The sequence below is a fragment of the Chelonia mydas genome, chromosome 1, assembly GCF_015237465.2.
Source record: "Chelonia mydas isolate rCheMyd1 chromosome 1, rCheMyd1.pri.v2, whole genome shotgun sequence".
Taxonomy (NCBI): Eukaryota; Metazoa; Chordata; order Testudines; family Cheloniidae; genus Chelonia; species Chelonia mydas.
Window position 1 is genome coordinate 146,374,644 of NC_057849.1, and position 25,724 is coordinate 146,400,367.

The following is a 25,724-nucleotide window of genomic DNA, read 5'->3' on the forward strand; positions in this document are numbered from 1 at the left end:
GAATCCTTCTCAAATCCTGTCTACACTAGGAATATTTTTTTAAAAAATATCCCATCTTTGCTAGCACTTGATTCAGCTACACTAAGATTAGCAACCCAGAGTCCTCATGCAGATGGACTACTACCTTCTGCCATCACCGGTCAAACAGGAAGAGGATTTTTATTTTTTTTAAAAAAGAATTAAATTTAAAGAAAAACACACCCTCAAACAAATACAAAATATAAGCAAAGATCTATGTTGGAGGGAGAGAAAGACAGTCTGCTCAAATAAGGAAAAGAAGGGAAAAGCGATGCTGCATACAAGTTAGAAGAAATAACAAAAATATGATTTACCAACGCTTTTGAGGTTTTCCCATAATTAGCTGCACATATGGCAGTCACTGATGACATATTTCATCATGTGTGGCTGATCAGATAGAAGACAGTATAAACTGTAAACATTAATGTTGTCACAAAATGTTTATAAAATAGGTCCACAAGGTTTTTAAGCGAACATCTCTAGTGAGGTACTAAACAAAAAAATATTAGAGAACAAGAGGTCAAAGATTAAATTCATTTTTGGAATACATACTTAACTGTGGCACCTGTCCAATTTAGCTCCCTATCCTCAGAGATGCTGAGAGCCTCCACCGGTGCTTAATTTGTGCCAGGGCTGATCCCCGGCACCTCTAGGCTTGGCAGTTCATAGCCCTGGCACCTTTAGGCTTGCTGCATCAGTTATGAAAGTAAAAAATTTGCTTGAGCCCCAGCACCTAATTGCTTGAGCCCCAGCACCTCTTTCATTACAAATTAAGCACTGGCCTCAACTCCTGCTGAAGTCAATAGCTGTTGATGGTGCTCAGCATGACTCAGGACTAGAGACTTGGTTCTAACAGGTGCAGAGTTCCCTCAACTCTCACTGAAGCCAGGATTAGTTGAGGATGCTCAGCACTTCACCAGAGTGCTCAGCACTTTGCCAGATGTATCCTTTGAGAAATACTAGTGTGATTTTAGCCAATTATTGATATCTTACAAGACTGTCAAGTGGAAAAGAACAGTAAGGTTTGTAATTACAAAAATGTATACATACAAGTTTTTGGCCTGTAAAACCTTCAAGGAGCTCCAGAAGTCTTCGTCCATCTCGAAAATCATGAAATAGGTCTTCGATATAGTGCCTCCCAAACTGAAATAAATATAACAATGGCATGTTGTTAGCTAAAACAGCAAAGGATAGAAATGGTTATATTTCACAATATCACTCTTATTAAAATGTGAGGTTAGAACCACAGAGTTGTGAGCACTTGTACATTTTAAAAATGCAGAATATGTCAAAACATTGCTCTACTAAATATAGCAGTTGTCCTATAAGACGAAACAGGAGAATAGCTTGCATACAAATTGATATAAATGAGACTCTTCTCACAAATTTCCGTGTTGAACAGGCACTGTCTAGTAGCTGAGACCCTAATTTCAAAGTAACTTAAAATGGTTTTCACTTGATGAGGAATGCACACCACACATTAATTCTCTAAATTATAAGATAGTCATTATCTGTGTGAAACTTATTAAAAGCCAAATATTTTTGTGCTCCCACTATTAGTTTACACTGTTATACCAGAACTCTACACTTAGTTATTGACAACATCCATAAAGCTGGGAGACAAACTACGTTTGCTGATTAAGTTGCAGGGGGAAAAAATTAATTAATATTTGCCAAATGAAAAAGGAGAGAAACACTAATTTTAAACTTCAAGGAGGATCTTTTACACAAAGATGAGAAACAAAACCCCAAAACTATCAGAAAACAGCTAAGTGTCACTTCCAAGTCTTATGCTCGAACTGTAGATGAATTGAACACCCTCAGCTGTCATCTTAATCCATGTTAACTGAAACGTTCAGAACCTTACAGGCTCAGGCACAATGGTTAACATTCGGACACATATTGAATCATACCATATACAGGGGAGTGGGGGGTGGGAGTGAGATTTCCTCCCTTGCTTTTCACTGTCTCAAGAGGGTGAAAAAAGGTGGTTTTTAATCTTTTCTAAAATCAAGTCAGGTTTTTAAGTTAATGCTTATGTCACTGACTAATGAATAAAGTAGAATGAAACAGCAAGGTGATTTTTATAAAACTTAGTTGATGTGTGGTTTTACCTTCACATTTATTTGATAACTGACATTTTTGTGACTTTGTATTAGAGCTGGCTGAGAACCAGAACAAAAACTAATGACTGTATTGTGGATGTTAAGATTTTGGGTTGATTCATCTATCTCTGAGCACAATGTACTTGCTTATTTGTGACACTTCAGGGATTGATTTGTCATGAAACATAGAATCATAGAATCATAGAATATCAGGGTTGGAAGGGACCCCAGAAGGTCTTCTAGTCCAACCCCCTGCTCGAAGCAGGACCAATTCCCAGTTAAATCATCCCAGCCAGGGCTTTGTCAAGCCTGACCTTAAAAACCTCTAAGGAAGGAGATTCTACCACCTCCCTAGGTAACGCATTCCAGTGTTTCACCACCCTCTTAGTGAAAAAGTTTTTCCTAATATCCAATCTAAACCTCCCCCATTGCAACTTGAGACCATTACTCCTCGTTCTGTCATCTGCTACCATTGAGAACAGTCTAGAGCCATCCTCTTTGGAACCCCCTTTCAGGTAGTTGAAAGCAGCTATCAAATCCCCCCTCATTCTTCTCTTCTGCAGACTAAACAATCCCAGCTCCCTCAGCCTCTCCTCATAAGTCATGTGCTCTAGACCCCTAATCATTTTTGTTGCCCTTCGCTGGACTCTCTCCAATTTATCCACATCCTTCTTGTAGTGTGGGGCCCAAAACTGGACACAGTACTCCAGATGAGGCCTCACCAGTGTCGAATAGAGGGGAACGATCATGTCCCTCGATCTGTTCGCTATGCCCCTACTTATACATCCCAAAATGCCATTGGCCTTCTTGGCAACAAGGGCACACTGCTGACTCATATCCAGCTTCTCGTCCACTGTCACCCCTAGGTCCTTTTCCGCAGAACTGCTGCCTAGCCATTCGGTCCCTAGTCTGTAGTGGTGCATTGGATTCTTCCATCCTAAGTGCAGGACCCTGCACTTATCCTTATTGAACCTCATCAGATTTCTTTTGGCCCAATCCTCCAATTTGTCTAGGTCCTTCTGTATCCTATCCCTCCCCTCCAGCGTATCTACCACTCCTCCCAGTTTAGTATCATCCGCAAATTTGCTGAGAGTGCAATCCACACCATCCTCCAGATCATTTATGAAGATACTGAACAAAACCGGCCCCAGGACCGACCCCTGGGGCACTCCACTTGACACCGGCTGCCAACTAGACATGGAGCCATTGATCACTACCCGTTGAGCCCGACAATCTAGCCAGCTTTCTACCCACCTTATAGTGCATTCATCCAGCCCATACTTCCTTAACTTGCTGACAAGAATACTGTGGGAGACCGTGTCAAAAGCTTTGCTAAAGTCAAGAAACAATACATCCACTGCTTTCCCTTCATCCACAGAACCAGTAATCTCATCATAAAAGGCGATTAGATTAGTCAGGCATGACCTTCCCTTGGTGAATCCATGCTGACTGTTCCTGATCACTTTCCTCTCATGTAAGAATCTCACATCTGCATTTTGATTCACTAGAGATTAAGCCACACCCTGGATATAACTGGGCCTTTTATCAAGAACAGTGTGGGAGTGAGAGGCAGTGAATCAGTCACTCAAAAAGGAAACTTAATGGTTTTTTTTCTGTTCAGTTACTCACTCAATCACTCCAGTGCTCAGTGCTGCTCACTCTAACCAAGTCTGAAGCTCCAACATAAGCCACTTAGCTAAGAATCCATACACTGCCATTTGATTGCTTGTGAAATGTGTCAGATGATACTGAATAGATTTGCATGATTCACAAAGACAACCCCTTCCAACCTTAGTTAAATTTTCTATTTAACAAATAATAGTCAATCTGCTCCATTTCCTACAATGTGTTTAGTATGATGGACAGCTTTGATAGAGTGTTTTACAGTGATAACACAGGAGCATGATTTAGGACATTGGATAATCACCTGCAGAGGCCAATAAAAAGTTCTACAACCTTTACACCATGCTATATAAAACTGCACAAATTAGTAGGCGTATGTCTGTGCCTTTAGCTGCACATACACTGATCTGTGAAAGCCACAATTGGTGTATTTGTACCTGAAATGGAAATGAGTGTTCTTTCACCTTCATGAGTGCTGTTCCTTAATTTATTAAGCTTTATTAAGTTCTAAACATTTTTTTTATTTGCTTGATTATTGTAACAGAATACAATTTTTTTGGAACATAATTCATCTTTAATAGTTCACAACATATGCTGGCTGGTGATCAGCGGGTCTGACACCCACCAATTTCCTGTTATTTCATTTTGGCACAGAACCAGTAACATCATTGACAGAAAATATTAACATGCACATTGACAATTTTATCTTCCTAAACACAAAGCAGCACTCCCTTCAAGATTTATACCAGGCTGCAAAAGAGCAGGAGCAGATAGATCCCACCATATCAACACATATACTACTATGGCTCACTATTAAAATGGTCTTTCAAAGACTCCTTGAGCCATATAGCTGCATGTTGAGGTCTTCTTATAGTCCTTGTTTCTAGCTGTTCAAATTCAGCAAACAGCCACTCCACCTCTGCCCTCCACTGCAGCAGAAACCTTTCCCCCTTTGCTTCACATATATTATGTGGGACACAACAGGCAGCTATAACCACTGGGATACTTTTTTTCACTCTCATAAATACACAATGCCAGCAGCACTTTAAATGACCAAACCCACATTCAACTGTCATTCTGCACCTGCCGAGCTGGTAGTTGGTTCTGATGAGGTGATGGGTGTATGGCTTCATGAGCTCGAAGAGCAAGGAGTAGGCTGGGTCTCCCAGAATTACTATTGTCATTTCAACATTCCCAATAGTAATCTGCCAGTCAGGAAAGTCCCTGCTTGCAGCTTTCTCAACAGTCCTGTGTTCTTAAACATGCACCTTCCCTGACCAGTCCCCGCAGATGTTGGTAAAGCATCCCCAGTGATATACCAGTGGTTGCATTACCATAGAAAGGTACTCCTTTCTGTTGACGTACTCTGTGGCAAGGTGCTAAAATAAGGATATGTGTGCCATGTATTGCCGCCCGCAGCTTGGGAACCCCATTTCTGCAAACCAACCACTATGTCCTGCACATTTCCCAGAGTCACAGTCCTGCATAGCAGGTGGCAATTAATGTTCCTCTACACTTGCATCACAACTTTCCCTGCTGTGGATTTCCTGACTTCAAATTGATTCCCAGCTGACCGTTAGCAATCTGACATTTCTGTAATGGAATCATCACTTGCTTCTCAACTGCCAGTGCAGCTCTCATTTTGGTGTCCCTGAACTGGACGGCTGGGGCGAGTCTGGCACAGAGATCCAGGAATGTGGCTTTGTGCATCCAAACGTTCTGCAGCCGCTGCTCGTCATCCCAAATGTGCACAACAATGCAACCCATTCAGCCACTGCTTGTTTCTTAGGCCCAGAACCAGTGGTCCACCATCTGCAGCTACTCTGTGAATGCCAACAGCTTTGAATGTTTTTTTCCTATGTCCCACAGTAATGTAGTCTCCAAGGAAGTTTCCTGTGGCTCCTCTTGCGGCTCTGAAAATACTGCAGGATCAAGCACCCTGTATTTGCAAGGCTCATGACAATAGTGCAGAGCTGTGCAGGCGCCATACTTCTGTCAGAGATGGTGGACAGCGAAGAGAGACACATGGGTTTGTGGGAATTTTGAAAAGAGGTGTGAGATATTATGGGATGTGGATTAAATTATGGGACTGAGAACACTGCATTATGGGAAGCTGAACCCATGCTCCCAGTCAGCCCTGCATAACTTGTTTTGGCCTCAGGAGGCATTGCAAAAACTTCCCAAAACACCTTGCACTGGTTGGTGACGAGTTGCAGAGTGGGATGGCTATCCATTATACACTGCTCTCAGCATCGATACAAGTGCCCCAGTGAGGATGCGCACCACTGACACAGGAAGTGTAGTGTGCACACGCACAAGAAATGTGTAACCCTTCTGCCAGGTGAATCTGGCAGCAACCAGGGCTGAGTTCAATATCTAGGGGTTCCTTTCCAACAGTACAACACAGAACTGGCTAAAACCCCCAACCAGTAATCTGGGAAAATTACACACCACCCCTAGACACCTCTGAGAGGCAATACTTTCCCACTCACAATCACAGAGTCTGAATGTAGAGAATAAAACTTTAATGAAAGGAGGGAAGTCACCCAACAGTAATTAGGGAAAATCCCACAAGCGGGATTCATAATCATAAAATTGTGAGCAGGACACCCACCCCAGAGTGCATGGGGCAGTGTCTCCCACCTCATGTTCTTGAGTTCCACAACCAAAAGTTCCTTTTCTGTGCCCTGCTCTGCTCCCTCACCAGACCCCACTCACAGTGGTTGTCCTTGGTCAGTGAGGACCCAGGGTTCAGAGGAGTACCTGTGTGAGTTTACCTCCCACCCAGGAAAGAAGGCACCTTGCTTGCACTTGCTCTGGCTGGCCGCCCTGCCAGCCATATTTCCTTGACACCTGGCCCTCCTGCCAACCACAGTTCCTCTCCACTGGCCGCCCTGCCAGCCTCTTGTTGCCTGGCCATCTGCTCGTTTGCCGGCTGACTGTTAGTCTGGTGCCACCTGGTTCTCTGCTGTGACCTCTGCACTTCAGTCTCTTAGTAATTTTCAGCTTTTTGCAGGCTGGGGTAGAAACATTGCCCCATCTCAAGTGATTTCAGCTCTCATTTGAGCATGTTAACATAACAAAGAGGCTCCTAATGAAGCCTATTTAGGTCTTTCTTAGAATAGTGGGGAGGAACGGGTTAAACTACACTGGGGACCCTGAGGCTATGTCTACACTATGCAGCTTTTAGTGACACAGATGTGCAGCTATAGCCATGCCAGTAAAAGGCACACAGTGTAGCCTGTTTGTCGGCAGGAGAGAGCTCTCTTGCTGACAGAAAACTTCCACCCGCAACGAGCAGCATTAGCGTTGTCGGCAGGATAGCACTCATGCAGACAAAGCACTGTTCGCACCAGCACCTGTTGCTGACAACACTTTTGACTTTCGGTGTGTGTGTGTGTGTGTGTTTTAGCACCTCTGAATGACACAAATTTTGTCTTTCACTAGCCAGTGTAGACAAAGCCTGAGAGACAGTTCACACCTCCTGTCTGGGACATCTGTCCCCACCCTTCTTACTTTCACAGGGCTCTGGCATTTGAGCCCCTGGCTTACTGAGGTCCTTTCAGCGGTGGGTGATCCCCTCATTTAGGATAGGTTAAGCACACTTCTGCTTCCCTTTACTCATACAATAATGACAGCAACATTGGTAACAGCATTTCACTACCCCTGCATTCAGTACTGAAGTGATTTGTAATCCAATACCAGCCAAAGTTGATTACTTTGAGCAACACCACTCTATCTGCTGGATATCTAAGCAGAGAAGGTGTGTTCATGTAAATACAGGTTGCTCCTGAAGTCTCTCCCCCTCCCAGCTAGCTGTCAGGGGAGAATTCATTCAGACCCTTCTTAGAAATGTAATAACTGTGACGGCTGTATGCCAACGTAACTTAGGTTGACATAATTTTGTAGCGCAGAAAAGAACTTAGTGATCACATTAGCCTTTAAGTGATTTCCTGAATCAAGGCCAGTGTAACTAAAAATGTATGTAATCCTCATTTATGAAAAATGGATTTGATATTTAAAATCATGGCATAGATACAATGCTGAAATAATGAAGTTACATTTTTTTTCCCGTATGGCTTTATCTTAATTCCTTATCCTTAATCTAAGGATAAAAGTCAGCCTCGTGCAGGGGGCCAGCACAAGACATAAGTATACCCCAAATCTCACTTAAACATTATTTTGGAGGGATTAAGTGATGCACAGATCTCATGCAAGCCCTCTACTTAGGCATGAATCTCATCCATAAATGCTTCAAATGCAGCATTCTGAGAAAAAGAGCATGACAACATTTTGGTAACAGAATATAATGATTATTATAATCATATTGCTTTGTAACTAGAAAAGCAAAAGTTAAAGTAACAAATAAATGTCTCTACCTTTCCCTCCTTCTATTACACATTAATTTTAACCAAAACCTTTAGTGCAAGTTAATCTGAGACAGGCAACAAATTCTACTTGACAAAATAATGTGGGGTTTTTTGTAAAGCTTACAGAAAGGAAATAAAAACACAGCATGGCAGCATCTCCAGCAGGACATTTTAATTACAAATGTGTTACAAATAAATCTTTTAAAAAAATGCCATTGATTTTTAAAGGGCTTGGAAGGAATCCGTCTATTAATCAGCAACTGAGAATTACATAAGAATCCTGATGCTGCTGCCACAGGACTCATCCCTAACCTGGACAAGTCTGCTTTCTCTCTGGCAGTAAGGGCAATTAAGTCTTCTTTCTCAAACAGACTGAACATCTTCAGTGGATCGACATTGCAATAAGTCTTCAGAAACAAAGGATTTAGAGAGGTGGCAAAGAAATATGTAGTGTTTTCAAGGTCAGAAGAAAAGTGTACTTTAAGATGTATGAAGCTTTGGGAAGAATAAATAAAGCCACTACGCAGAATGGCAGGTACCTGAGTATCAATTATTTTTTAAAAGAGCTCTGCCTAAAAGGGGTCTTGGATTATACAACTACCACCTTTACATATGGGGAAAAGAAAAACATTCAGACTAATCTATTGTGATTTTTATTTGAATTTCGTTATGCCAGTGTTAGGTTACCTTACAAATTTATCATTAAGAAAAATAGCTATACCAACAATTCTATTACTGAACAAGCATGTAATATGGGCATAGGAACATGTTTTGTTTTTGTTTTTAAATAACCCAAGGAAGGGTAGGGAGAACACAAAGCTACCCACTTGGCAAAATTAAGTCTGTTCTCCTGCACTGTAGTACTTTCCCTAGCTGTGTCAGCAGCTAACTAGAACTGTATGATCCTAGTTAGTGTATAAAAAGACCCTGCTATTGCTAGCTCCCCTAGGAAAACAGGTTTGCAAATGGTCAGCAAAATAATCCTCTCTGTCTATTTCAAGAGTGCTTCCGGCAGTGAACACAGGGATATGGGGATTTGTGAGTGGGGAAGAAAAAAAAAGAAACAGAGGAAGAGACAGACAGACAAGGGTAAAGGGGGTCGGGGGGGGGGGGGGGGGAGAAAGGCTGAAATGAAGAAGGAAATGGAAACAGACCAATCTTTCAAGGGGGAAAAATATGAATGACAGCTTGAAATACAAACCTGGGAAATGAATGTCCTTCTCCATAATCTTGAGGGATCTCCCTGATTGGAAAGAGTATAGGGGCTATAAAATATACTGCACTGAGGTAAGTACTGTTCTGACGTGTTGAATAAAGTCAAACCACAGACACTTCTGTTGCTTTAGCTGACATGACTGTTGTCTGTGATTACTAATCTTTACATGACACAAAGAGAGCTGAAGAAAATCCAAAAGGATTTTTTTAAAAAGCTGCCACAATGGTGTGACATACAAGGAGAGAGAAGATTTCTGTGTTGTTATGGATTAAATTAAACCTCCAGCTCTACTGAAAATTGTAGAAAATATGAACTAAGTGGAGAACTCCCAAACATAGATTTTTTTGCATTTTACAGGAGAAGGTGCAGATGCCTTGCCTGAATATGAATTCATAAAGCTGTGATTTAGAATTGCAGGGTCATGTACAATTAATATTTACAGGAAGACATGGTCATTTGAGATGGGACAGCAGCTTCCCCCAAGTGTTTGACAGCACCAAAGCTTAGCTAGACCACTTAGTACATTACAGGGGGTTGGACTAGTTGACCTCCTGAAATCTCTTCCAACCCTAATCTTCTATGTTTCTATGATTCTGTGTTCACATACTCTGGAAAAATGGAAGAGAGACTATTATTTAGATTGCAAAGGTGTCCAAAATGTGGCAGGTACTTTTTGAATTCAGAGATAGATATAGTCCCGCCCTAAAGAACATACAACGTAAATAAATCCTAACTAAATTACATGTCTTCCACCATCATTCTCTAACCTTGAACTACAGCAACGCACAACTTCAATTCCAGTCTCTTTATGGCCCTTGTGCCCTATACTCAATCGCTTACCTACATGTAAAGTAGAAGGTAATATACTAATTATTTTTAATGAATAGATGATTTAATCAGTTTCTTGTAGGTGTCGTGGAAGAAGATGGTGTTTGGGGGAGATGTAAATGAGGAGAGCATATTGACATTGGAAATTAGCTCAGGACATATTGTGGTGCTATCGCCATGGATACCAAAATTGTGAAGGTGACATTGAAGAGAATAGAGACAGAACTGAAAAAAAAGTGTCTTGCCCAGTGAGGAGTAAATCAGACACTCCTTACTGTTGTACCTACTACTGCAATACTGCATATTCAAGTGTTCAGAAATGCGAGTTGGTTTAAGAATCATGAGATTAAATCATGAGATTGTTTTAAGAATCAGAGATTAAATAATAATAGGATTTATTTTAATTTACCTTCTGGGTTTTGAAACTTTACAGTGGACTTGGTCACTTTTTCAAGCCTTTCCCCACAATCATAAGGGCTAGAAGTTTACTTTTGCTTTTAAATAAAAGCAGAAATTGTGATGCACCTCATAGAACTCCAGGAGCTGGTACTTTAATAAAAACCCCAGATGTTATAAGACATACTAAGATATTAAGAGATAGCAACAATGCTATTGTCTGAATTCACTAACCATTGGACAACATATTATTTTTCCTGATTTATAAAAAAAATGCACTTTTGATTAAATTAGTTCCCCCATTTTCCTCCTCAAGAAATGACAGAGAAATTAGTTTTGAAGGGGCGGGGAGGGGGGGAAGGGATAAAACTTGTCTGAGGAGAAAATCTCGCTTTTCACTTGCTGTTGCAGGCAAGTATTCATTCATATTATATTCGCCATTCTGGAATGGATTAGACCAATAAAAGGATTATTACTATGAAACAGGATACAATTTTTAAAGCATTTTTCAATTTTTATGGCATATTATCCTATCTGCTCATCTGGGACATCTAGGAACACAGAATTCAAAACAGATGGAGGGTAGAGGGCCTAAGAGAGAAACAAAAAGAACTAAAAGAGTAAAGACTAAGAAACAATGTAGGACACAGAGATCTCAGGGCAAGAGACAGGGCCCTGAGAAAAGAATATTATATGGCCTAGAAATCTACAGGGAGAGACAGAACACTAATACCAAAAGAAAAGAAAATAGAGAAGAGCATGGAAGCATGGACATAGTTTGGGGGGTGTAGCGGGGTGAGCACCCGGTCCAGCCCTGAAGAGGTTGGAAAAGCCCTGCAGAGGGCTGGGGCAGGGAGTAAAACCCTGGCTGATTGGGGGAAGTAGTGGCCACGCCCCAATCAGGGCCCAGCTGGCTCTATAAAGCCTTTGAACCAGAAGGTCCTCTCTCTAGCTTGTGGGGAGGGGGACAGACCCGACCCGACCCGACCCGACCCGACCCAACCCAACCCAACCCAACCCAACCCAACCCAACCCAACCCACCCCTCTCCTCTCCTCTCCTCTGGCTGCAAGGACTGAGAAAGTACCTAGATTGGGAGCACGGCTGAGGAAGGCCAAGGGAGCCGGGGAACTCAGGAAGGGCCTATTAGGTATGAGGGTTGCAGGGGCAGCCACCGGTAGGCAGAGGCAGCAGGTCCAAACCCCCTCGCCTGTGATGAGTGGCTTATACTGCAGTCTGCCCCAGGATGCGGGGGCTAGCTGGTGACTGGCAGGAGCCTATGACTGAGGCGAGGTAGGGATAGTGGGTGGGGGGTTCCCCTGGGAGGGGGAGACCCAGAACTGTGGGGTACTGCCAGGGGGCAGCACCCAGTGAAAGGGTCCTGGGAGGGATGTGGGAGCCAGCAGCAAGGCAAGACACCAGCCTGAAGGAGGAGCTCTGGAGGCTGGATGCTAATTCCCTGAGATGACTAGCAGGAGGCGCTGTGATGGGGGGGTTGCCCTCCCAAACTGCAAGCCTCTGGTAGGCATGGAATTTGCCCCACATGCGCAGCCTTTGGCCTGACTGGAGCTGCCCCTAGGGATGCCATCCTGATGTGCAGAAAGAATAGCAAATATGGCAGGTGACCAGCTTGGCTTGACAGAGAAATCTTTGGTGAGCTGAAACACAAAAAGGAAGCTTACAAGAAGTGAAAACTTGTACAGATGACTTGGGAGGAGAATAAAAATATTGCTCGAGCATGCAGGGGTGTAATCAGGAAGGCCAAAGCACAATTGGAGTTGCAGCTAGCAAAGGATGTGAAGGGTAACAGGTATGTCAGCAACAAGAAGGTCAGGGAAAGTGTGGGACCCTTACTGAATGGGGGAGGCAACCTAGTGACAGATGATGTGCAAAAAGCTGAAGTACTCAATGCTTTTTTTGCCTCAGTCTTCACAGACAAGGTCAGCTCCCAGACTGCTGCACTGGGCAGCACAATATGGGGAGGAGGTGAGCAACCCTCAGTGGTGAAAGAACAGGTTAAGGACTATTTATTAAAAATAGACATGCACAAGTCCATGGGTCCAGATCTAATGCATCCGAGGGTACTGAGGGAGTTGGCTGATGTGATTGCAGAGCCATTTGCCATTATCTCTGAAAACTTCTGGCAATCGGGGGAGGTCCCGTATGATTGGGAAAAGGCGCATATATTGCCCATCTTTAAAAAAGGGAAAAAGGAGATTCTGGGGAGCTCCAGACCGGTCAGCCTCACCTCAGTCCCAGGAAAAATCATGGAGCAGGTCCTCAAGGAATCCATTTTGAAGCACTTGGAGGAGAGGAAGGTGATCAGGAACAGTTAACATGGATTAGAAAAGGGCAAGTCATGCCTGACCAACCTGATTGCCTTCTACGATGAGATAACTGGCTCTGTGGATATGGGGAAAGCGGTGGACATGATATATCTTAACTATAGCAAAGTTTTTGAAATGGTCTCCCACAGTATTCTTGTCAGCAAGTTAAAAAAGTATGGATTGGATGGATGGACTATAAGGTGGATAGAAAACTGGCTAGATCATCAGGCTCAACAGGTAGTGATCAACGGCTCGATGTCTAGTTGGCCACCAGTATCAAGCTGAGTGCCCCAGGGGTCAGTTCTGGGGCCAGATTTGTTGACCATTTTCATTAATTATCTGGATTGTGTGATGGATTATACCCTCAACAAGTTTGCAGATGACACTAAGCTGGGGGGAGAGAGGGTCCAGAGTGACCTAAAGAAAATCGGAGGATTGGGCCAAAGGAAATCTGATGGGGTTCAACAAGGACAAGTGCAGAGTCCTACACTTAGGACGGAAGAATCCCATGCACTGCTATAGGCTGGGGACCGACTGGCTAAGCAGCAGTGGGTTGGGTTACCTAGGAAGGTGGTGGAATCTCCATCCTTAGAGGTTTTTAAGGCCTGGCTTGACAAAGACCTGGCTGGGATGATTTAGTTGGGGTTGCTCCTGCTTTGAGCAGGGGGTTGGATTAGATGACCTCCTGAGGTCTCTTCCAACCCTAATCTTCTGTGATTTTATGCCAGGTGCCTAGTTTTCAACCGGAACGCCCAACTGAAAAGGGACCCTCAAGGCTGCAATCAGTACTGCTGACTGGGCCGTTAATAGTCCAGTTGGAGGCACAGCAGGGCAGGCAGGCTCCCTACCTGGCTTTGTGTGGCTCCCAGAAGCAGCAACATGTCCCTCCAGCTCTCCCCACTTCTGCACTCAAGCTCTCTCTCAGAGCCCGCACACCCCCTCCAATCCCCTGCCCCAGCCCTGAGCCCCCTCCTGCACCAAAACCCCCTCCCACACCCCAACCCTTTGCCCCAACCCCCTCCCACACCCTGAACCCCTCATTTCTGTCCCCACCCCAGAACCTGCACCCCCTAGCCCGAGTCCTTACTCCCTCCTGCATCCCAACCCCCTATCCCATAGCACACTCCAAATCCCTTGGCCCCAGTCAGGAGTGCCCTCCTGCACCCAAATGTCTCATCCCTGGCCCCAGCCCAGAGCCCACACCCCCAGCTAGAGCCCTCACTTCCCCTGCAGCCCAACCCTCTGCCCCATCCTGGAGCCCCCTTCCACACCCTGAACCCCTTAATTCTTGCCTCATCCCGGAGCCTGCATTCCCACCCCAGAGCCAGTACCCCCTCCCACACTCCAATCCCTTGCCTCAGCCTGGAGTCCCCTCCCACACTTTGAACCCCTTGGCCCCATCCCACCGCCTGGAGCCCCCTCCTGTACCTCAAACTCCTCATCCACAGCCCCACCACAGAGCCCGCACCCGCCACCAGAGCCCTTACAGCCTCCTCTATCCCTTCCCCAGCCCAGTGAAAATGAGGTAGTGAGCGAGGGTAGGGGAGAGCGAGGGAGGGATGGAGTAAGAAGGGGGAGGGGCCTTGGTGAATGAGCGGGATAGGGGCACGGCCTTAGGGAAGGGGCAAGGCAAGGATGTTTGGTTTTCTGCTATTAGAAATTTGGCAACTCTAGCTGCCCTCACCCCCCCCCCCAATACATACGTCAAACTATGCCTATGCCCAGAAGCTAGAGACTAAGGCCATGATTCCACGAAGCTCTTATGCATGTGCTTAACTTTAAGCACATGCGTAAGTCTCTGGTTAAGCATATGCTTAAGTGCTTTCCTGAACTGGGGTGAGAGAGAAACTTCTAGAAGAAAGATGAAAGCTACAGTATATTGGCAAAAGAATGCCAAGGGATATTACCTATATAACACTCAAAAGTTATCAGGCATTCCTTCCAGTCTATTCGATGCCTAATTTTATGAAACAATAAGGAGAAACAGTGATGCTGATCTCAACAGATCTTTCAAGCCAGTTTTAATAAAAGAGAGATTATTACTTGCTCTTGTTCCTTTAAATATATTAAAGTTTGTATTTCTTGTCTTGACATATTCATTTACAATTTGTTTAGTTTTACTGAGAAGTTCTGAAAAACTGATTGACATTTCTCCCCACTGCTGCTGGATTACTATTGCAGCAAAAGTTATTGTATTTCCCATTTTTAAATACTTGTAAGAAACTCAGATGCTCCTGTGATCGGGGTCAGGTATATAAGCAGAACAACCAGTCAGAGAGAGAGAAAATAATTAAGACCGTGTCCTGGATTCATAGTAAGGCCCAAGTTTACTGCAATTTGCAGCCATAAATTGACAGCCTATTGTAAATGAAGAGTGACGTTATTAACATTTCCAGGAGTTTTATTTGGTCAACTCTGATTTTAAAAAAATATAAATAGAAAAACTTAAAGTTGACATTAGGTAACAAAGCCTCCCCTTTTGCTATTTTTATTTTATCTTTTTAATGGTAGGTGCAGAGTTCGGTCTTCCAGTAATTGCATCTGCAAATTTGAAACACTGTTTTTGTGGCTGTTTATTTGACATGCATTATAGGGTTTTATTTTTGTGTTTTACATAAGCTCTTCCCAACAAAGACAGTCTGCTCAGGATGGCTGAGAATTAGTCAGCCAAAGAAGGGATTTTAAAGAGACTGTCTGAGCCTTAAATGACATCTTTGTGGTAATCCTTGGGCCTCAATCCAGCGAAGCATTTAAGGATATGCGTAACTTTGTTTTTTGTACAGTGCCTAGCACAATGGCTCTGATCTCAGTTGGGATCAAGCTACTGTAATACAAATAATAGTTAATTTAAGATTAGAACTCCATTTTTGGTGAATGTTGCTGTATTCTGTCCTGTTTAATTAATGATATGCCTAGTCAGCTATAAGTGCTATATTTTTTCTATTATGACATGCAAAGAGACTATTAGTTTTTGTTTGATTGCTTTTAAGCCATTTTCAAAGATCAGAAATGGATCACATTTCTGTAACTATTCCAGCTCAAATACAATGGGCCAATTTTTGCACATTGTTTATAGTCCTTGTAACAAGATGGACTGGCCCTTTAAGGGCCAGAAGGCCTGCGGGTAGCCAGTTATACTCAGTCAGCTCACCTGTGCCATAATTAACTGTATTTTCACCAGAGGGGGCGAGACTAATTGGGATCAGGTGACAGCCTGAAACATCTTGGTCTCAGAAATAGCTAAGAAAAGTCAGTTTGCAAAAGGAACCAAAGGGAGCAAGTGGAGCTGTTGTGGAAGGCCCTGAAGAAGGCTCTGGAAGGACTTCAGAGAAATAACCTGGGAGTCAGCGCTCTATCCCAGAGCCAGAGAGACCTAAAAGGTAGCCCAGAAGGAGCTGGGAACTGAACCTGGTGGGCAGGTTGAAGAGAAGTCCAAGAAGAGCGAAAGAACCTTGGTTTGGGTGAACTTTTGTTGAAACTTTTAGTTACACCAGAAGCAGGTTCAAACTAGACCTGACTTAGCCACAGGGTTAAGTCAAGGACAGAAACTGGCCATCAGAAGGCCAAAGAAGAGATCAGTAGGGGGTGCTATGGGCAAAGACCCTGGCAACATCATATCCTGATTCCAGAGGGGCACTGAGGCTGTGACTGGGGGCATTTACATATACATACATAACCTTCTCTTTACATCTTCTTCTTCATAGATGGAGTACGATAGTCCACACCTGACTGTGTAGATTTTACATTGTCATGTAAGGTTCAGGAAATAAGTAATCTATGTGCCATTGGATAATGAACCTCAGAGCATTTATCCATTTCTAGTCTCATTTTTACCGCTTCGATAGGTAGTTAGGACCAGACTGGCAGATGGGTTTCTATCAGCCCCTGTTATTGTAGCTGTAGATTCCAAGGTCCAAACAAACAAGTAATTAGATGACTTACAAGTTATTAGATGACTGATGTAACTTTGCACCCATTAAATGAAGGACATTGTTAAAACTGTTGCCTATGTCATCGCCTAGAGCCATGCTGTGCCTACAGACCAGAAAGTGGGACACCAGCTCTTTTGCGCAAGCCCTCCCCACAGTTTTATTTTCAAATTCCACTTGTTAAATAATCTGTACATACGGGTTAACTCAGATAACGTCAGAATCCAACAATTTACTATTTGCTTCCTCATCTTGTTGGTAACTAACCACAGAATAATAATAAACATATTAGTTTTATAGCAATTTCATCTATATATTTCAAAGCACTTTACAATGGTGGACAAGTGCCCATATTTGCAAACTGAAGCACAAAGAGGTTAAGTCACTTGTTTAAGGTCAGACACAGCTAGTGGCATAGTTAGGAATAGAACCCATGTCATTTGATTCAAGTTCATACCCTAGTCTCTGGACCACACTGCCATAAATTTGCTAGAGGTGGCTGCAATATAGTTGCACCTGCTACAAGAACTAAAATTTTGTATCCAAATAAGAGACCCCCTGAATCATCCAGTCCTTAATTGCATTTAACTGCTGTTTATTGAAAAATTTTGTATATTGCAGTGACAGGACCTGGCCAGTTATAAACCAGTGAGATGCTATAGCGGCCACACTTTTTATCCCTGAAAGTGTTAAAACATTTCTGATTGTTTAGTACCTTCCAAAGGGAAAAAAAAAACCCAGTAATATGGTATACTGTGTCAACATAATATTGAAATAAAGGACAATTATGTTCTTTGCTAAGTAAATAGAACCATAATGTAATGTATCAGATGCTGGGTAAGTTAATTTGGGTATTTCTTTGTGTGTAATGTGTAGCTCAACATATTTTATATCAGATAGTTGCTGCAGTATTCATTTGTGGTTTGATCATCTCAATACTTTTACTTTTCTGACTGATAGGAAGACTGAGAAAGAAGGGTTTTTAATGTACAGATCACTAAGATGTAGAACACATCTGTTACTGAATCAGATTCCTGTTGAGCTTGGTAGCAAAACCTTAAGAGCTATTACAAAAGACACTAAGATCCTAAATAACAAAGGTAAAAATTAATCTGGGAGGTCAATGCATCTTACATGGTTAAACTGAGGGGTGGACTAATGCTGGAATCTGTTCCTATCAGCTGCGAACCAGTTATTTCTTTTTGTCATGTTTTTACCTGATTTGTATCTCAGACGGGGCTGATCTCAAAGAGCTGTGCTCAGAGACCTTTCATAAAATCACTTTCCCATTTATCTTTCATTTGACAGAGGTAGTATCTTAACTTGTTCAAGCTTAAAAGGGCCATATGTGTACTTTCTTTAGCATGTGAAACAAAAATAAAACAACAATGGAGCTACTTCTATGTTAACAGATACCTAACAACTTTAATATACAGTTCTATATCTGAGTAAAATCAGTGTGTCTCTATTAACTTCAATTGGGCTATGCCCACATGCAGCAGCTGAGGACCTGGTCCTGCACCTTTTGTTAGAAAGGCAAATCTTTACTTTCTAGGTCCATGAACTGCAAGTAATAAGTGAATTGAGTCACCAATACTACTAAATCATATTTCATATGAGAATAATTAACCTGCTGAAATAACTGATATTGAAATGACTGATGTTAGATCTTCTGGTTGTAACAACTGATGTTACAGACTATATTACATTCCTTCATTAGGGATCATGGATAGTATTAAATATTAAAGTATCATGTTTTGTATGTTCCATTCATTATTTTTTATACTGGTTTAATGGATAATGTTTTGTTGGGTTTCTGTTAGTTCTGATGGTTCAAAACACGTGCAGTTTTTGCATGATATCATGCTATTATGAGTAATATCTGATCTTAATCTAATTTCATTATTATTAAAAATATAATGCACTGAACCTGGAAAAAATAATCTGGTTAATAATATGGTTCATTTCAAAATCTCATTTTACAATAGTACTAAAAGCTATGCTACTAAGAGAATATCTAATTAAAAAGAAATGCAAGTTTTACTGAATACACTCATGATAAAAATCTCAAAGAAATTACACAAAAATAGAATAGATAATAACAATTGAGTTTTTAACCTTTAAACCTAATTAATAACAGATATTTATTAATCATAGAATCATAGAATATCAGGGATGGAAGGGACCTCAGGAGGTCATCTACTCCAACCCCCTGCTCAAAGCAGGACCAATCCCCAACTAAATCATCCCAGCCAGGGCTTTGTCAAGCCTGACCTGAAAAACTTCTAAGGAAGGAGATTCCACCACCTCCCTAGGTAACGCATTCCAGTGTTTCACCACCCTCCTAGTGAAAAAGTTTTTCCTAATATCCAACCTAAATCTCCCCCACTGCAACTTGAAACCATTACTCCTTGTCCTGTCATCCACTACCACTGAGAATAGTCTAGATCCATCCTCTTTAGAGCCACCTTTCAGGTAGTTGAAAACAGTTATCAAATCTCCCCTCATTCTTCTCTTCTGTAGACTAAACAATCCCAGTTCCCTCAGCCTCTCCTCTTAAGTCATGTGTTCCAGTCCCCTAATCATTTTTGTTGCCCTCCGCTGGACTCTCTCCAATTTTTCCACATCCTTCTTGTAGTGTGGCGCCCAAACTGGACACAGTACTCGAGGTGAGGCCTCACCAATGTCGAATAGAGGGGAACGATCACGTCCCTTGATCTGCTGGCAATGCCCCTACTTATACATCCCAAAATGCCATTGGCCTTCTTGGCTAGAAGGGCGCACTGTTGACTCATATCCAGCTTCTCGTCCACTGTAACCCCTAGGTCCTTGTCTGCAGAACTGCTGCCGAGCCATTCGGTCCCTAGTTTGTAGCAGTGCATTGGATTCTTCAGTCCTAAGTGCAGGACTCTGCACTTGTCCTTGTTGAACCTCATCAGATTTCTTTTGGCCCAATCCTCCAATTTGTCTAGGTCCCTTTGAATCCTATCCCTACCCTCCAGCGTATCTACCGCTCCTCCCAGTTTAGTGTCGTCTGCAAACTTGCTGAGGGTGCAATCCACACCATCCTCCAGATCATTTATGAAGATATTGAACAAAACCGGCCCCAGGACCGACCCTTGGGGCACTCCGCTTGATACTGGCTGCCAATTAGACATGGAGCCATTGATCACTACCCTTGAGCCCAACAATCTAGCCAATTTTCTACCCACCTTATAGTGCATTCATCCAGCCCATACTTCCTTAACTTGCTGACAAGAATACTGTGGGAGACAGTGTCAAAAGCTTTGCTAAAGTCAAGGAACACCACGTCCACTGCTTTCCCTTCATCCACAGAACCAGTTATCTCGTCATAGAAGGCAATTAGATTAGTCAGGCATGAGTTGCCCTTGGTGAATCCATGCTGACGGTTCCTGATCACTTTCCTCTCATATAAGTGCTTCAGAATTGATTCCTTGAGGACCTGCTCCATGATTTTTCTAATTAATAACAGATTTCCTTTAATTTCAGGCCAGGAGAAATAATTCAAATACAGAACACTTCACAGATATAAGGGAAGGGGGAAACTTCAGAAAGTTCTACTAGATTAAGATAAATCCTAAAATATGTTAATTTTTACAGTGTTAATGTCCAAGCAGAATCTCAGAAAGGCCTGAAATTTAGAGGGTTCTATCCAGGAAAAAATATCGGAAGCCTTCTGGGCCCCAGAAGGCTTGATTTATTGACTGCTAGGTTTATTATATTCAGAAGGCTATGGAGGGCCCATAAAATAAAAGGAGCCCCCCACAACATAAACTAGTGGGGCTACTCTTTTAGGTGTTGGGATCAGATGTAAATAAGTGCCCTACCTCTCGCACAAAACAACTTCCAATGCCAGAATTGTTTCTTTCCCTCCTCCCAGTGCTAGAGCTGAAGAGTAACCTTTGTGTGAATGGCTCCAAAAAGAAGAGAGATGGCTGGCTGTCCAAAAGTTTTAAAAGTTGACTAATCCCCCTTCCCCACTTCTCTGCTTAGTAATAATCCATCGGGCTAGTTTAATGCAGGGGAACCTCCTAATCATATGTGTTTGTGTTTAATCCCTTCCTCGATAGTTGGTTTGTTGGTTTGGAAATAAGGAAAAGGGGAAAAAAATTTCTACATATAGTCCCTTTCTGCAGAATGGAGCTTGGCCCTGATCCACAAAAACATTTAATCACGAGTAATCCTACTGAAATCAATTGAGGGATAGAAACAAAGTGATAGTGATTCACTTTAAGTTCACGGGAACTCAGTGGGACTCCTCATATACAGAACCAACAATGGGTTGTTCTGCCAGTAGGGTGACCAGACAGCAAGTGTGAAAAATTGGGATGGGGGTGGAGGGTAAATGGCACCTATATAAGACAAACCCCAAATATCGGGACTGATCCTATAAAATTGGGACATCTGGTCACCCTATCTGCAAATGTTAGGGTAGTTCCACTTCAATATATAAGATCACCTATGCCACTTTATAAATAAAGCAGAACTAACCTAACATTTGCAGAACATCTTATTGTTCACTCTGCTTGTGTGTTATATGTCCCCCCATCCCCAGCACACTTAGTCTTGGCTATTTAGAAAGCAGGCTATTTGGGGTAGGGACTGTCTTTTTTTCTGTTAATATACTGCTTAGCACAATGGGGCTCGGATCTCGGTTGGAGTCCCTAGGTGCTATTGTATTAAAAATAATAAATAGTAATAGGCAATTAAAAATAGATTTCCATTTTTGTGAAGGTTGCTGTATTCTGTCCTGTTTAATTAATGATATGCCTAGTCAGCCATAAGTGCTATATTTTTTCTATTATGACATGCAAAGAGACTATTAGTTTGGTTTTTTTTAAAAAAGGTACTCTTAAAGATCAGAAGTGGATCACACTTCTGCAACTATTCAACATACTGAGCCATTTTTTTGGCATTATTTTACAACGATTATAACAGGGTAGCTCGCCTCTTTAAAGGCCAGAGGGCCTGGAGCTAGTCAGCCCTCTTCAATAAGCTCCTCTGTACCATAAATAAGTATTTTAGCCAGTGGGGGCAGGACTAATTGGGATCAGGGGAGATTTAAGTATGACAATTGTTGATATTTGAAGTGGTTTATTTGGGAAGCATCCAGAAATATATGCAAAGACCTCCCTTTAAAGAAAGTCACTTTAAAAAAAATTACTATGTCAATCTTGATTGGAGATTGCATAAATATAATTCCTAATACAGCAGAGCTAAGAGTGTGATTTGGAACTTCAGCTCTTTCTTCTTGGTTAGAAATATGGCACTCTTTCAGCCTCAATCTCAAGAATAAACATATCCTGGTAGATAAATCACAACCACCTGAGTCATGTGACTCCAGAACCCTAGTGCCCCTCTTGACCTAATATTGTTTTCAAGCATACCTGTTTTTACTGACAGAGCAGAATTTTCTGTAACCAATGTAGGACTCACAACTGAGTGATGCTGTCATAAATATAAAGGAAAGGCTAACCACCTTTAAATCCCTCCTGGCCAGAGGAAAAACTCTTTCACCTGTAAAGGGTTAAGAAGCTAAAGATAACCTCCGCGGCACCTGGCCAAAATGACCCATGAGGAGACAAGATACTTTCAAAGCTGGAGGGAGAGGGGAAACAAAGAGTTCTCTCGGTCTGTGTGTTGTTTTTGCCGGGACCAGAGCAGGAATGCAGGTCAGAACTCCTATAAAGAGTTAATAAGCAATCTAGTTAGATATGTGTTAGATTCTGTTTTGTTTAAATGGCTGATAAAATAAGTTGTGTTGAATGGAATGTATATTCCTGTTTTTGTGTCTTTTTGTAACTTAAGGTTTTGCCTAGAGGGATTCTCTATGTTTTGAATTTGATTACCCTGTAAGGTATTTACCATCCTGATTTTACAGAGGTGATTCTTTTACTTTTTCTTCAATTAAAATTCTTCTTTTAAGAACCTGATTGCTTTTTCATTGTTCTTAATATCCAAGGGTTTGGGTCTGCGTTCACCTATGCAAATTGGTGAGGATTTTTATCAAGCCTTCCCCAGGAAAGGGGGCGTAGGGCTTGGGGGGATTTTGGGGGGAAAGACGTTTCCAAGTGGGCTCTTTCCCTGTTATATTTTGTTAGACGCTTGGTGGTAGCAGCAATAAAGTCCAGGGACAAAAGGTAAAACAGTTGTGTACCTTGGGGAAGTTTTAACCTAAGCTGGTAAAAATAAGCTTAGGGGGTGTTTCATGCAGGTCCCCACATCTGTACCCTAGAGTTCAAAGTGAGGAAGGAACTTTGACAGATACACTCTATTTTTTTTTTCAAAATGCAAAAGCATTAGTTTACAGTGTTGTTGTAGCCGTGCTTGTCCCAGGATATTAGACAGACAAGGTGGGTGAGGTAATATCTTTTATTGTACCAACTTCTTTGTTAGTGAAAGAGACACGTTTTCAAGCTCTATTTAGAATTGGTCCAACAAAATATATTACCTCACCCATCTTGTCTCTCTGAAACATTTTAGTCACACTCATTGGATTTCCTGGCACATATTCATTGCACATTTCATTCCATGCAGCTGAAATATAGTTGGATCATATGTGGTTTCTACATTAGCATTCCTATTTGAAGCTGATGAGAGTTTATAACAGTGGCAAAACATGTGTGACTGTCTGCCAGTCTTGCGGCTGTCCCCTACTAAGTCAGCTACTTATTCACACCTAGTGGAGTTACTCCTTTAACTCAAGTGGTAAGGGGATTTGTTTGGCCTGAAGGTCCAGTTGAGGTTTACTACATACTTTCAAAGAACTATTCCACAAAGTTTCTCCATTATCCACACTAGCCACTCCCAGTAAACTCTGTGCAATGGGAATTGTCTAGCTTCAGTAGGAACAATTAAACCAGGAGGTGTCCCTGCTTTGCCAAATCACCAGAAACTGAGCTCTGGTAGGAAGCTAAAATCTGTAACTTTTCTGCTTTCACTTATGGGGAAGTCCTGTCAGATTTGAGAGACACTGATAACCTTCCAACAAAATTTTTAAACTAATATAAATAATTCTATAGAAAGGACACAATTATGTATTAAATTCTGTAGTTTGCTTTAAAAATGCTATCCAAAGGATATAATTCACTATTAACATCTTTAAGATTTTTGAAGTAATTTCTATATAACACCATTTAATATCTTTTGAACTCTATGCAGTTTGTCTCTATTAAACCCAGTAGGACTTTAACTTAAGGGATTTCTGGTGGCTTCTTTCTTGCCCCCATACTTAAAGAAAACTACTAGATGAAGAACAACATAAAAAGAAATGAGAGAGCCCAAGTACACACACCTGCCCCCAAAATATTTGACATGAAACATATCACAGTAGTAGTGAGGATTTTTCAATTCTGCCACTAAGTGAGTTTGTATCAAAATGAGTTCCACTTCATAAATACAGGGTATTTCAATATATGTTAAACAGAGTATAGATGTTCTCAACAAAAGTCCCACCACAAATCTGTGGCTTCACTAGCGGAAAAAGAAATATGTAATCCCAAAGAGCAACTAACCCCTGCAGCAGGAAAGGCATTGGAGCAGCCTAACTACCATCTCTTAAATCCCAGGAAGCTACCACAAAGTGGCCTCAACAGAGTCTAACAGGCCCAGCAGGAAGCCAAGATATTCAAAGAAAAAATCCACTTTTGCTGACAAGTTCATAGTCAGGCACATGCTGGCCTTTTGACTTCTCAACAGGCAGTTTCACAGATCACAGAGACTTCTCAGCAGCCTGTGAACATGTCACTGTCTTAAGAAACTCTACAGTATGTAATCTCTTATCTAGACTTCATTTCCCTCTCTGGCAGCAGGACACAGGCTCTCAGGTGAGTAGCTTTTCCCTCTCTGAAGGCAACTGATTTTGTTTGTCTCACACACAGCAAAAGTATTCTGTTAAACTGGAAAGTAAGTTATTGTCTTTGGGCATGTCTATACAGAGAGAGAGAGAGAGAGAGTGTGTGGCAAGCTGGGGTGTAAATCACCTCACACGAGCTTGCCATGCACTAAATTGCAGTGTGGACCCTGATGCCGTACACTAAAAGTTCCATGTGTTTTAACCTTCTGCTCTGACAGGAGAGGTTATGACTAGAGCTGGGTGAATAATTGTTTTTTTATTTCACAAGCAGTTTTGAAAAATTGGAAAAATAATTTGTTTTGGGTTGAACTTATTGGGGATACTGGGGCATGGCCACTAGGTAACTCAAGGGGATGGAAGACCACGAGTGTCGATGAAGCCCCCTCGCACTAGGCCCAAGTGTCCTTGCCCACCCCCACCCTGCCTGGAGGCACTCGCAGCAGCTCTGCGTACTAGGCCCAAGTGTCCTTGGCCCCCCCCGCCTGGAGGCACTCACAGCAGTTATGCTGAGGATCTGCAACAATATGTTGCAGAGTCAGACTGCCTGAAACTAAACAAGGCCAAGCAGGGCAGATATGGAAGAAAAATGCTGAATAAAGCAGCTTTATGTATAGTTTAACAAATGATACAAAAAACAAGGGAACTAGCTGGTAACTGGATTGGCTGGCTATATGGATACTTAGGGCAGCTTGCTATTGGATAAGTATGCTGAAGAAAGGATGTATAAAGCCTGTGTAACTTCCTGCTCTGTGTGCAGGATTTGAGATTCTAGTCTCCCTGTACCTTTTTGAAGCTTCAAATAAACTTTTCTGCTTCTCCACCCGGTTGTGATTATTGGGTGAAGCACACCGGGTAGCGAACCAACCCCTGCTGTTGTTTTGCCTCTTGGCACTGGGTGCCGGCAACAGCTTTTGGCGTCCCTGGGTGGGCGACGAGGCTGCTATTTAGCCTTGCCCGGACCCCTCCTGGAGGTCGAGGATTGCGGCGAGAACCGACGCCCAGCACGCACCGGTGAGTTCATCGGGGGCCTCGGAGGA

The 25,724-nt window shown here is 42.4% G+C and overlaps 1 protein-coding gene across 7 annotated transcripts in view; it reads right to left on the reverse strand.

The window, feature by feature from the left end:
* The window catches only part of DMD (dystrophin), a 1,912,888-nt gene that overhangs the window by 1,488,470 nt on the left and 398,694 nt on the right, over positions 1 to 25,724 (reverse strand). For all 7 annotated transcript variants that reach the window (XM_043538015.1, XM_043538014.1, XM_043538013.1 and 4 more), the window contains exon 3: positions 1,069 to 1,161. In XM_043538015.1, the coding sequence (XP_043393950.1) occupies positions 1,069 to 1,161 (93 nt within the window). The remainder of the gene's footprint in view (positions 1 to 1,068; positions 1,162 to 25,724) is intronic.